The sequence below is a fragment of the Notolepis coatsorum genome (genome assembly GCF_963971535.1).
Source record: "Notolepis coatsorum genome assembly, chromosome: 8".
Lineage (NCBI taxonomy): Eukaryota > Metazoa > Chordata > Actinopteri > Aulopiformes > Paralepididae > Notolepis > Notolepis coatsorum.
In genome coordinates, this window is record NC_140172.1 from 93,323,532 (window position 1) to 93,337,886 (window position 14,355).

At 49.1% G+C, this 14,355-nt stretch overlaps 1 protein-coding gene across 1 annotated transcript in view; it reads left to right on the forward strand.

The window, feature by feature from the left end:
* dscama (Down syndrome cell adhesion molecule a) overlaps positions 1-14,355 on the forward strand; it is a gene marked incomplete at both ends in the record, with an annotated part of 242,599 nt that overhangs the window by 206,367 nt on the left and 21,877 nt on the right. Inside the window, one exon of the mRNA XM_084320475.1 lies at positions 6,700-6,990. Coding sequence (XP_084176601.1) covers positions 6,700-6,990 — 291 coding nt within the window. The remainder of the gene's footprint in view (positions 1-6,699; positions 6,991-14,355) is intronic.

Consider the following 14,355-nt stretch of genomic DNA (forward strand, 5'->3'; position numbering starts at 1 on the left):
TTGATTGTGCAAAAATATACAAATAATAAATAATAGAATAAAATAGAATAGATAATAGATAGACAAGATAAAAAGTACTAAGATAAAATACTATACAATGCTAAGCTTACGAATTAAAGGTAATGAGTGCTATATACTACTATACAATACTATACAATATACAGTTATGCTATATGTAACTATACTATACTAACTATACTATACAAAAACATACATTTATGTTTTTTAAAGTGGCCGCTGCTTTTTCCTAAAGTGACCTGTAGTGACCTGTGATGGGTATAGAATAGATTACACAATTTTACAGTAATAAGGCCATGATGTTATGCCATAACGAACAACAAATCAATGGTCTGGTCTGGTCTGGTCTGGTCTGGTCTGGTCTGGTCTGGTCTGGTCTGGTCTAGAGAGTGACAAAGTGAGACCTAGGTTCCACAACACAAAGGAGGATGTCAATGATTGAAATTCCGTTCTCATAGTGTAAAGAGTGAGCCTGATCTAAATCTGACGTTGTACCTCTCTAGACTCTGACCATAACCTCCACAAACCTCCTCTCACCCCCAGGCCACACATCCTGTGCCTTATAGTGGTTTCTCAACTCACTATATAGATTGGAATAGTAAATTCCCCTAATCAAACTGGCTACAGATATGATATAATTATATGGTACACCTCACTTCCCTTTGCCTTATAGAACCACAGTACTCACTTCCGTTTGCCTTATAGAACGACAGTACTCATATGATAAGATGGAGGCACAAATGGCACAGAATGACACAAGAGGCTTATGGCGAGGGCTACCGACGATAACTGACTACAAAGTCAGTGCCCCCTCAATGGGGAGCGCCGACACCTCTCTCACGGACCAGCTCAACTCCTTCTACGCACGGTTTGGGGCAAACAGTGGCGACGCTAGCTCACCGGCTAACAACGTCACTGACGCGCCGGCCGTCGTGGAGGGGGGGGGGCATCCGCGGGGGGTGGGGGCACTCTCTCATTGATGGAACACAGTGTGAGAAGAGCATTTATGCAGGTGAACACCAGAATGGCAGCTGGCCCAGATGGGATAACAGGACGTATACTTAAGTCCTGTGCTAACCAGCTAGCCCCAGTGTTCACCACCATATTTAATCTATCCCTGGCGGAATCCGTGGTCCCTGCCTGTTTCAAGGTGTCTACTATTATCCCGGTACCAGAGAAATCCTCCCCAACAGGTCTTAATGACTACAGACCGGTGGCACTCACCTCTGTGGCCATGAAATGTTTTGAGAGGCTGTTTTGTGCCTCCCTCCCCAGCGATATGGATCCTATGCAATTTGCATACAGGCCAAACAGGTCCACTGACGATGCGGTCTCCCAAGTACTGCACAGCACCCTCTCTCACCTAGACTGCCAGAAGGGGGGCTATGTGAGACTGTTGTTCATTGACTATAGCTCAGCGTTCAACACCATAGTCCCCACCAGACTGGTGGACAAGCTGATCGAGCTGGGTCTGAGCTCCGCTCTGAGCGCCTGGATACTGGACTTTCTGAGTGAAAGGCCCCAGGCGGTCAGGGTGGGGGGTCAGACCTCCAACACCATCACCCTGAGTATCGGGTCCCCCCAGGGCTGTGTCCTGAGCCCCCTGCTGTATTCACTATACACACATGATTGTGTGGCCAAGTTCAGCTCCAACTCCATAGTGAAGTTTGCGGACGACACAGTGGTGGTGGGGCTGATATTTGACAACGACGAGAAGGCCTACCGGGAGGAGGTTGAGGTACTGGAACGCTGGTGCCAGAACAACAGCCTGCCTCCTGAACATTGGTAAAACCAAGGAGCTGTTGGTGTATTATAGGAGAGGACAGCAGGGGACACACACACCACTGAGGATAAACGGGGCTACCGTGGACAGGGTGAGCAGCTTCAAATACCTGGGGGTCCACATCTCAGAGGATCTGACATGGACAACACACATAGACTCAGTCGTAAAAAAGGTGAAGCAGCGCCTCTACCACCTGAGACAGTTAAGGAAGTTCAGAGTATCGGGGAAGATACTCCAGTCCTTCTACTCCAGAGCTGTAGAGAGCATCTTGACTGGAAACATCACTGCCTGGTATGGAAACAGCACGGCACAGGACAAGAAGGCCCTACAGAGAGTGGTACGCTCAGCTGAGCGTACTACGGGTATTGCACTACCACCCATGCAGGTCCTATATAACAAGAGGTGCAAATCCAGAGCCTGCAGAATAATGAAAGACCCTCACCACCCCAACAACAGCCTGTTCAAGCTGCTGCGGTCAGGCAAACGCCTGTGAACACCAGCAACTAGGACAGAGAGATTTCGGCTCAGCTTCTTCCCCCCCAGGCCATCAGAGTCTTGCACACTGAACTCTCCACACACAAGCACACATGAGCACACACACAACACACACACTGTATACACTCACACACTAGCAGCTACTTTAACATGAACACACACACACTCATGCTGCACACGCTCACACTTATGGTCACTTTACACAATGAAAGGTCACTTTAAAAACAAGAACGGGAGTGGTTCTTATATAGTAAGTAGATGGATAGCAAGCTAGCACAAGGACGCATATTATAACTAGAGATTGTATAGTATAGCATTGTATAGCAGTGTACATAAGACCCAGTGCCTCATCTATAGCTAACAGTGTATTGCACTATCACAGGACCTAGCATGTCTTACCATGCTTGTGTAAAACTCATGTACATATACCTGATATGTCTTATATGTCAAACACCCTGACATCTTTTAAATCAGCCCTCAAAACTCACCTTTTCAATCTTGCTTTTGACCTCTAATTCTGTCGGTGTTATTTTATTTTTGTCATGTATTATTTTTGTTCTGTTTTTTGTTTTGCCATAGTTTGTCTCTCCTGCCCATGTAAAGCGTCTTTGAGCACCTGGAAAAGCGCTATATAAAATAGATGTATTATTATTATTATTATTATTATTATTATTACTCTTATTACTTGTATTATTGCACAAATGTCACATTCTCATCCTATTGGATTCTTATTATTGTATTATTGTATTATGCACAATCGTTGCGGGCAAGACCCCCCGCATTTCACTGTATACTTGTATGCCGTGGCGAATAAAACTCTTGACTTCCCTTTGCCTTGCAGAACCAGTACTCAATCTCCTTTGCCTTACAGAACCACAGTACTTACAGAACCACAGTACTCACTCTCCTTTGCCTTACAGAACCACAGTACTTACAGAACCACAGTACTCACTCTCCTTTGCCTTACAGAACCACAGTACTTACAGAACCACAGTACTCACTCTCCTTTGCCTTACAGAACCACAGTACTTACAGAACCACAGTACTCACTCTCCTTTGCCTTGCAGAACCACAGTACTCACTTCCCTTTGCCTTATAGAACCACAGTACTTACAGAACCACAGTACTCACTTCCCTTTGCCTTACAGAACCACAGTACTTACAGAACGATACTCAACTCTTCCTCTCCTTCCCTCCCTCAGATATCCACGTCTCTGAGCGGATCTCGGCCTGTCTGTCCGACATCTCCGCCTGGATGACGACCAACCACCTCAAACTGAACCTAAGCAAAACAGAATTGCTCCACCTGCCGGCCAAATCCTCCCCCCTGACCGACCTTTCCATCACAGTCGAGAATGCAGCTGTGACCGCGTCCCCGACCGCCAAGAACCTTGGTGTTGTCCTCGATGACCAGTTGAACTTCTCTGCTCACATCGCAGCGACAACCAGAACCTGCCGATTCCTCCTGAGCAACGTCAGAAGGATCCGCCCCTTCCTGACAAAAGAAGCCACCCAACTCCTCGTCCAATCAACAGTCATCTCCCGCCTCGACTACTGCAACGCACTGCTCGCTGGCCTCCCGGCCACTGCCACTAAGCCTCTTCAACTCATTCAGAACGCAGCGGCCCGCCTGATCTCAAACCTACCGAAGTCGGCCCATGTCACCCCACTTCTTAGGGACCTGCACTGGCTCCCCATTGCTGCACGAATCCGCTTCAAGGCCCTCGACCTAGCATACCGTGCAGCAAAGGGAACTGCTCCCGCCTACCTCCGGTCAATGGTCTCTAACTACACACCCTCAAGACCCCTACGCTCTGCATCTTCTGGCCGCCTCAGACCTACTCCTATCCAAGCTCCGGGAGGGTCATCAAAGAGAAGTCGCCTATTCTCAGTCCTTGCCCCACAATGGTGGAATGAACTACCCACCCCAGTTAGGACAGCCGAAACACGTCCAATCTTTCGCCGTCGACTAAAGACGCACTTCTTAGTACAGCCCCTCCCCCCCAGCGGCACAGCCCCCGTCCTGAGCCACCATGAAGTCAGGTGTTGCCTCCGGAATACCAACCCAAGGAAGGCAGCAGGACCTGATGGAGTGGTGGGCCGCATACTGAAGGAGTGTGCGGACCAGTTGACTTAGGTCTTCACAGATATATTTAATCTTTCCCTGCTACTATCATATGTCCCAGCATGCTTCAAAACATCCACAATTATACCAGTACCCAAGCAGTCAGTTGTCACGTGCCTGAATGATTACAGACCCGTGGCACTCACCCCCCTCCCTGCTAAATGTCTAGAGAAACTGGTCAGGAAACACATTACATCCATCATTCCGGCCTCCTTTGACCAATACCAGTTTGCTTACAGGCAGAACAGATCAACTGAAGATGCTATAGCCATTGTGCTTCATACCGCCCTAGAACACCTAGAGAAGAAAAACACCTACGTAAGAATGCTCTTTGTCGACTATAGCTCTGCCTTCAACACCATACTCCCCCGTAAACTCATCAGTAAACTCCAAACCCTGGGTCTGTGTAATACACTGTGTAACTGGGTGCTGGACTTCCTCACAAACCGCACACAAGCCGTCAGACTGGGCAACTACACCTCGTCCACCCTGTCTCTCAGCACCGGCGCCCCGCAGGGTTGCGTACTCAGCCCACTACTGTACACCCTGCTCACACATGACTGTTCCCCCTCCTACCCCTCCAATTACATCATCAAGTTCGCAGACGATACCACAGTTGTGGGTCTCATAACAAACAACAATGAGTCTGCCTACAGGAGGGAGGTGGAGGACCTTATAGTCTGGTGTGATAATAACAACCTGGCGCTCAATATAAAGAAAACAAGAGAGATTATAGTGGATTTTAGAAGATCAAGGCCTGACCACTCCCCTCTGCTCATCAACAACGAAGTAGTGGAGAGGGTCACTGAGTTCAAGTTCCTGGGTCTCAGTGTGAGTGAGACCCTGTCTTGGAGCACCAACACCGCCTCAGTAATCGGAAAAGCTCAGCAACGCCTATACTACCTAAGGAAGCTGAAGCAGGCTGGCCTGCCACGAAATCTCCTTGTCAACTTTTACCATTGTGCGGTTGAGAGTGTGCTGACCTACGGTGTGTCTGTGTGGTTCTCCAGCTGCACAAAGGCAGAGCAAGAGGCTCTACAGAGGGTGGTGAAGGCGGCAGGCAGGATCATCGGGACTCCTCTACCAAACATCACCTCCGTCTTCACCTCCCGCTGCCTCCACCGCTCCAAATGTATCATCAAGGACCAGTCGCACCCAGCACATCACCTCTTTCAGCTCCTTCCCTCAGGGAGGAGATACCGGTCAATACATGCTAAGAGTACACGATTTAAGAACAGCTTTTTCCCCCAAGCAGTTAGACTGTTAAACACTCATTGACTGTCCCCTCACGTGCACCATGCACTTACCACTGCACTTGATAATCTCTGATTACCACCCATTATGCACTTTATTATTTAAAATATTCTGTTATGTACAGTGTTATGTGTTATGTGTTCATGTATGTATTATGTACTACGGTCTGTGGGAGCTCCCCTGAAATTTCGTTGTATACTGTGCAATGACAATTAAAAGTCTATTCTATTCTATTCTATTCTTCAACCATTATCTGAATTAAAAAAAGAAAAAAAGAAAAAAAAAATCTAACCCTAACTAACCATACTGTCATGCACTTGTCGTAATAAACTAACCTACACTGTAGCACTCAACACTTTGATGAACATTGTTACTCAGCTGATAGAGTTGTGCCCTTCCTGATGGCTTGTCGTACAGAACTTGTAAGTCGCTTTGGATAAAAGCGTCAGCTAAATGACTAAATGTAAAATGTAAATGTAGAACCACAGTACTCACTACCCTTTGCCTTACAGAACCACAGTACTTACAGAACCACAGTACTCACTTTAGGGATGGGTATCGAATCCGGTACTTTTAAGGGTATCGACCGAATCACGTAGGTACTACCGAGTAACGATTCACGTGAGGTCCACCGTTTTTTTTTAAGTCCGATGACGTCAACGTTTCGTTTACTGCGAAACAAAACCTATGAAGTGTGCCGCACGTTCGCGTCAACGTTCACGTGCACAATACACACTTATCTAGGATTTGACTTGATTCAACAACAAAGCAGTCGAGGCAATGGCAAGCCGAAAACGGTGGTTACACTTTACAAAGCTAGATGCAGACAACGCTCGCTGCAATATTATATATTGTATACTATTAACAAATTGTTCTAAATAAATAATAATGATAATAAATCATTTGAAGTTTGGACACATTTTCTACAACTGGGGTAGGTAGATTACATTTTTAGAGGCCGGTACCGGTATCATTTCAAATGTGAACGGTACCCAACCCTAACTCACTTCCCTTTGCCTTACAGAACCACAGTACTCCAAGGACCAGGAGCTCTTCACCAGCATCAACGCCACTCGTGTCAGGCTCAATCTGATTGGCTGGAACAATGGCGGCTGCCCAATCACCTCGTTCACCCTGGAGTATCGGGCCGACGACTCGCCCACCTGGACCACGGCCCAGCGGACGTCCCTGACCAAGAGCTACATCCTGTACGACCTGCAGGAGGCCACCTGGTACGAGCTGCAGATGAAGGTGTACAACAGCGCCGGCTTCGCAGAGAAGAGGGTCAAGTTCGCCACGCTCAGCTACGACGGCAGTGAGTTATCTAAAAGAATCCACAGCGACAGACAAATACACTGCTTTTTACTTTCATTATTTATTTTCTTTTATAAAATTTTTATTTTCTTTCTCTTTTTTTTACATGGAATATAAAACAAAACATGACAGCACATATTACAATAATAATAATAATAATAATAATAATAATAATAATAATAATAATAATAATAATAATAATAATAATAATAATAATAATAATAATAATAATAATAATAATAATAATAATAATAATAATAATAATAATAATAATAATAATAATAATAATAATAATAATAATAATAATAATAATAATAATAATAATAATAATAATAATAATAATAATAATAATAATAATAATAATAATAATAATAATAATAATAGACATTACTTCACAGGACAATAATAATACTAACAATAACAATAATGACTTAAATGTATTTATTTAAAGATAGGGACACTCATTATATTATAATGAACATGCCAGATTGTAGCTGTAACTGAGGGGTACAATTCCCTGACTGTATTACTAGATATGATACTTACTACCACTACCTTTGTACTTAATATTCGGCCACCCAGTACACGGCATAAATATATTATCATGAACACTCTCACGTAGATGAAACGGATCCAACACAAATGTACGAATTAGAAACAGGTCTTTATTTCCTACACAGCGATGGTGTGTAGAATAAGCACTTAATCACTTAATTACATTTATGAATTGAAATAGTATGCACTTTTATGGCAAGGAGTATTCGTCGGTATATCAATAGATAATGTCCAATCTCTGAAGGCGCAGGTGGTAAATATACGACCTGGAATAGTTAAGGAATAACAGCAATGATACTTTAATGATTATAGGCTGGATACACTAGAGGGGGTTAATCCGGTCGCTTGTAAGCCGACAGGAGTAGGAGGGGGGGGGGGGGGTAGAATCCAGCTGCCTCGTCCGGCCAAGGGTATCCCAGGTGAACCCACTGTAGTGCCGTTCAATGCGCCGGCGATCCTTGGACCACAGATGAAAGCAGGTGGACTCTTTGTGGGCCGGCTCTCTCCGGTCCACGGGGGAGAGATGTGGAGAGACCTCGTCTTGCAGAGCGTCTCCTCACCTTGCGTCCTCTCCAGGGGGGGGGGTTCCAACACACGGTAGTGTCGGGGGTCTTTATCCATAGAATAATCAAAGTATCCAAAGCATAATCCGTGCCTGGGAAGGCGGGCTGTCGTCGGTAGAATAATCCGGTATACAGGTCCACTCGCTCGTCGGCTCTGGGGCTCCTCGGGTGCAGCTTCACATAGGGTCAACCACCCTGGGTAAGCAGCCAGTTCTCTGCCCGAAACGATGGGGTACTGACTACGGTAGTATTCTCACCGCACGAAGCACTATATATTAACAGACTATTATTAGCTTAATAGACTACGTCCAACTCGACGATATAGTGCCAAATATGACTATTCAAATATTAATATACACGATGTCTCAATACCGATGGTAGGCCGAACTTGGCCTTACTCCCACACGTGGCATCGCGGGGAGGCTTTACGTCTGTGACTCTATTGGAGGGTAAGAAACTGGACTGAAAAGAAAGTCCTACTTTAGTAGCGCAGTATATATACGCACTATGAACAAATAGTCCCATTAGTGGTGCGGTAGCCAAATTCCTACGCGGAACTAGGACTTGTTCGTACATGTCGAGCGGTACGTTTGAACTGGGTCTGAGGGGTATGGCAGCCTGGCACCAAGGTCTCGACCAATAGTAGAATGGAGACTATTATGGGATGTTCAGTAGGCTAGAATGGATATTCAATGCATATTGTACAAGGAATATACAAGGGATATCAGGGAATATTAGAGAATATACAAATACAATTAAATATATATATATAAATAAATATATATATTCGGTTTAATCTGGCCCTTCACAACAGCCACCCCCTGAATAGGTCCCAGACCTAATCAGTTAAACGGAGACAGATTAATCGCGTTGTCTATTTACACATAAGGGTTTGCTGTAGGGGTCAGTCAACTTCACAAAGTCATAGGGTTGTAGGGTCATGGTCATCATCGATTGTGTCTGGGAGTCGAGGCAGTTCTATGAGCCTTGCCACGGGACGGGTGTAAGTGCGACCCTGGACGAGCACTTCAGCTGCTCGGACCTTGCCGTCGGCACCGGTGATCACTTTGCTTACGCGGCCGGCCGGCCACATAGCTCTGGGCAGTGATTGATCAATAATCATGACGACTGTTCCTTCTGTCAAATTGTCTCTCTCCTTTACCCACTTCTGGCGGGTCTGTAGAGACGGTAGGTAGTGCAGTAGGAAACTGTTCCAAAACTTGTCGGCTAATACTTGGCTGTACCTCCACATTCGTCGGCCGTTCGCTTCTTCAGGCCGGTACATTGTCTAGGGTAATGTGGGATCTAGCCGCCCCATCAGGAGTGTGTTGGGGGTAACTGGGTCGATATCCGCCACATCACTGGAGACATATCCGAGGGGCTTCGAGTTAGGTACTCCCTCAATCTCCGTGAGGACTGTCTCTGCTCCTGCGTGATGTACATCCTCATCGTATTTCTTTATAATCAGCTCTGTGACCTTGTGTCGGCTGTTCAATACGATCGGGTATTTAATGTCATCCGGTAGATTGGGGGCTCTGCGTAGGCGACCACCCACTCTGATGAGGGTGTGAGCGTCGCTCTCGGGGGCCAGGTGAATTAATCTGCTGTCGGATGGGACGGGCTTTCCTCCCTGTAGACAGGCCAATTCATCGGGGAACGAGTCTCTCTGGGCTCGCTGCAGTAGAAGCAATTCTGCTTCCTCGTAGTTAGCTGCTGACATATCAGCGGGGGACTTGCACTCCGGGTGGTACCGCAGGAATGTTCTTTGTTGTGCACTCTCTATGGACGTGCAATCGTTTATGTTAGGGTCGGTGGAGGCTACGGTGCTCAATCCACAGAACACAGACTTCTTAATTTCCACCTCCTCTGGACTTGCTTCCCTCGGGATAGGCATGGGCCACTGTCCTTCCGGGAGTCTTAGGAATGCGGGGCCGTCACTGTAGACATTGCGACGGGTGAGGTCATCCAGGGGCATCCCCCGGGTGATGACGTCAGCTGGGTTCTGTTTTGTATCAACGTAGCGCCACTCTGTTTCTCCGGTTAACTCTTCGGTTAAGTCTTGAATCTCGGTGACTCTGACTCCCACGAAGACTTTGTACTTGCATGAGTCCGATTTGATCCAGGCGAGTACCGTCGTGGAATCTGACCACAGGATTGTTCTAGACACCGGTATGGTGAGCTCACGTTGGATGAGCGTGGCTAGGTGCGCTCCGGCTAGGGCTGCGCAGAGCTCTAGACGTGGGATAGATTGTTGCTTGCGTGGGGCTATTCTCGAGCGGGCGAGGACAAATGCTGTGTAGATCTCTCCCCCCTGGTCTTGGGCCCGCAAGTAGGCTACTGATCCGTATGCGACCTCTGAGGCGTCACTGAAGACGTGTAAGTCCATTTTACATGTCTCTGGCCTCACCGTGGGTGGGAAGTAGCTTCGGCGCATATTAACGCCTGGGAGTGAGTGGAGCTCCATCTCCCACTCTCTCCAGGTGGATGCAAGGTGTGCGGGAATGGGGTCGTCCCAGCCCTGGTCCTTGTCCCACAATGCTCGTACAATAATTTTTGCCCTGGTGGTGTACGGTAGAATACATCCTAACGGGTCATATTGTCGGGCGAGTGTTGTGTACACACTCCGTCTGGTGGTCGGCGCCGCCGCCGGCCTTCCCTGCTCCGTAGTCAGGGGCTTGTGTCTGTAGTGAAGCGAATCTGTTTTGAATCGCCACACCAATCCCAGGGTCATCTCCTGGGCTTCTCCCGGGATTGTAGCCATCCAGGTCTCGCTGCTGGCTGCCTTGTCCTCGGAGGAGAGGCTGCGCAGTACTTGCGGATCGCTGCTGGCCCACTGCCTGAGATCAAAGCCGCCTTTGATCAATGAGGCGCGGAGTTTAATCAGGAGAGCCTCGGCTTCTTCCTGGGTTGAAAGGCTTTGTAGACAGTTGTCTACGTAGAAGCTGTTCTTTACGCTGTGTCGGACCTCTTCGTCCGCTGCTGGGTCCTCTGCTACATGTTTCTGTAGTGCAAATGTCGCACAGCAGGGGCTGCACGTCGTTCCGAAGGGGAGGACTTCCCATTGGTAGATGGCTGGGTGCTCATCTCCTGGCTTCTCTCTCCATAGGAACCGTAACAGGGGCTTATCCGCCTCTACTAATCTCACCTGCAGGAACATTCCTTTAATGTCCCCGCTGATGGCCACCTTTTCCTGGCGGAAGCGGAGTAGAACGCCGAGTAGGGAGGGGCCGAGTGTGGGACCGGGCAGTAACTCTTTATTCAGATTTTGGGATCCGATCTGGTAGCTGCAGTTAAATACTATGCGGTCTTTACCGTTGTGATGGACCTTGTGGTGGGGCACGTACCACGATTCAGTGGTCTGGTCAGCCTCTTTAATGTCCATCTTTGTGACGTGTCCCGCTGTGATGAGCTTCTCAATCTCAGCGCGGTATACACTCTCTTGGGCGGGGTTCTTGGCTAAGCGCCGCTCCGTGTTCAGCAGGTACCGTTCTATGGCGTCTGTCTTGGCGTGGAAAGTAGGCATTCCTTCTCGCCGCAGGAGTGGCGTGGCGTATCTCAACACGCCGTTGACCGGGACTCTCTTGGTCCCTGTCTCGAGGAGGTGAATGGCGTAAATGTCATCTTTAGAGCGAATGTCTTTCTTTCCATTCTTAAAGGGCATTTGTTCCAAGCTCCATAGCCGCTCTACGTGTTGCAGGAGTGCGGTTTCTCCCTCTGTGACTCGGGAGTGGAGACATCTAGTGGCTGTACTTCGGTTGAGAGATTTGGCGAGCGGGCCTTGGAGAGTCCATCCCAAACGGGTCTCGACTGCTGCAGGACAGCCTCGGGGTCCGGTATGAACCCGGTCTATCGGGACAATGAGGTCTGCATGGTCGGAGCCTATCAACAGGGTCGGCATAGCATTGTCTATGAGCGGGATCGGTAACTTGCGCAGATGTGCATATTTCTCCATCAGCTTGGCGACGGGGTATGTGTACCGCGACAGTCCTATTTCTTGGCTGGTGAAAGCGTCTGCAATCTGGTACCGTCGCTCAGGCTGGCCGCTTGCTGCGATAGAGAATGAGACATTCTCGCCCTTTATCGTCTTCAAATCTCGTCTTATTGTCCGAATTGTCATTTGGGTTTCGCTTCCCCGCAGCCCTAGCTGGGCCGCAGCGGAGGCGAGCAGCAGGGTCTTCTCTGACCCGTCATCGAGGACGGCGTAAGTGTCCAGGACTTTATTCTGGTGGCTTAGTGTCACACGCACTACTTTTAGGAGTACTCGGGCTCCACTGCTGCTGGCGGGATCGATGTACATGACGCTCGCTTTGCGGCTGGATGGTGCAGGTGAAGGGCGCCGTCTGTTACTGTCGTGAAGTATGTCCAGATGGGCTCCATCGCACTTGGTGCACCTTTTCTTTAAGCGGCATTCGGCTGCCATGTGTGAGCGCGCACAGCGAAAACAGCGCTTGTTGGACTTTATCCATTGACCTGCTTCCTCCGTGTTCAGCTTGGGGAAGGAGTCACATTGCGCTAGCCAGTGTTCTTTCTCACAGTAGGGGCACACTATCTTCCACTTCTCCGTTCTGGAGGGGGTACTGTGGCTCCTGCTGCTCGGTACTGACTCCGATTGGTGCATCACAGTCACCGATCTTCTTCCATCATTTAGTCGTCTGGTTCCTTCTCTGGAGCCAGGGGTGCTCCGTCCGAATGTATCTAGCCGTAGGCTGCTGACTTCTCTCGCCAGGAAGTCTGCTAGATCGAGGAGGTTCGGTTCGGGGCCATTCGGGTCTCTGTGGTCCCTCTGCCGCCTAAAGCGCTCCTGACGAGCGGGCGGCAGCTTCTCCAGGATCCTTTCCACATTTGAGTTGGCGTAAAGTTCATACTTCCCCTTCTCTCTTTGCGCTCCCAACATCCCTACCAGGGACTGCACTCTGATGGACAGGTCGTCCAGTGCTCGATTGTCTATTGCTGGGGGTAAGCGGTCGATGTGTCGGATCTCCTGGATCACGTAATCCCATATGCGCCCATACCTCTGGTCCAATGCTACCAGCGCTGCTGTGTATGGGGTGGTGGAAGTCGCGTAGGCGAGCGCTATATTATGTGCGCGGGGCACCTTTAAGTGCTGCAGTAGGATGGCGTATTTGTGGCGTTCATCCAATACATCCACCAACATGGTCTCCAGACACATGCGGAGTTCTGTATACTGGGCCCGGTTCTCTTGGGTGAAGTCGGGTACCATAGGCGTGCCAATGTATGACGCTGACTGTGGATACATCGGCGAGCGTTGGGGGAGAGGCCTCCTAGGCGAGTCTCCTCCCGCTCCTTGGTATGGGCTGGTACCGGCAGTGTACCATGGCCCGCTTGTCCAGGTGCTGTTCCTCGGTGCGGGTCGTGCGTCGTGCTCACCCGTGTATAGAGTCGGGGGTCTGTAGCGCAGCTCCGCGGGAGTATAGCCTGGGCTGTACCGGACCTCCTGGTCCGGTAGAGTACTGTGCTGTCTTCAGGCGCGGTTCTCCTCCTCTTCCTCTTCGTCTTCAGTTAGGTCATCCAGTGCTTGTAGTCTCTGGTTTAGCCTCTCCACAGGATATGCTGCTCCTTCCCAGTTGCTAGGTCTCGCTTGGACCGGTGGGGGGAGGTGGTCTGTGGGGGGTATAGACCTCGTCTGTTGGTCAAGTTCAGGGTTGTTTACTCGGCTAGGGGATGCCGCCCTGGAGGTGTGTCTAGACGAGTTCCTGGAGCCTCTGGCGGAGGGAGAGGGTGTTGTCCGTCTGATCAGCTGTTCTATTAGTTGCGCTTGCTGTCTGTCGCGCTCTGCGTCCCGTAGAGCACCAGCAGCTGCTCGCTGGCTGTCTGCTCGGTCTCGGGCCACATTCTCTTCCATCTGAATGCGTCTTATTTCCAGGCGTATGTGCTCTTCTTCGCTCCGTTGCTGTATCTGCAATCGATCGCGTTCACCCTGGAGTCTATCGCGTTCAGTAGAGGCTTTCAGGCTGACGAGGAATGCCTGCTGTAGGGTCCTCTCTGCCTCGCTGGGAGAAGGCGGTTGTATAGGGGAGCCTTCCCTCGGGGTACTCCTTGCGGAGCCTTGGAGCTCTATCTCCACGGTGCTCTCCCCGTCTTCTTCCGTGCCGAGTTCTCTCTCGGTAGCGTTGTATTCCTCCCGGGACTCATCGGGGACTACTTCTTCAGTACTTGCGGGGTGTGAAGTCATGTCTGGTTCCCACTGGTCCCCACCGTGAACTTGGTCAGTTACATTAGAGCCCGTA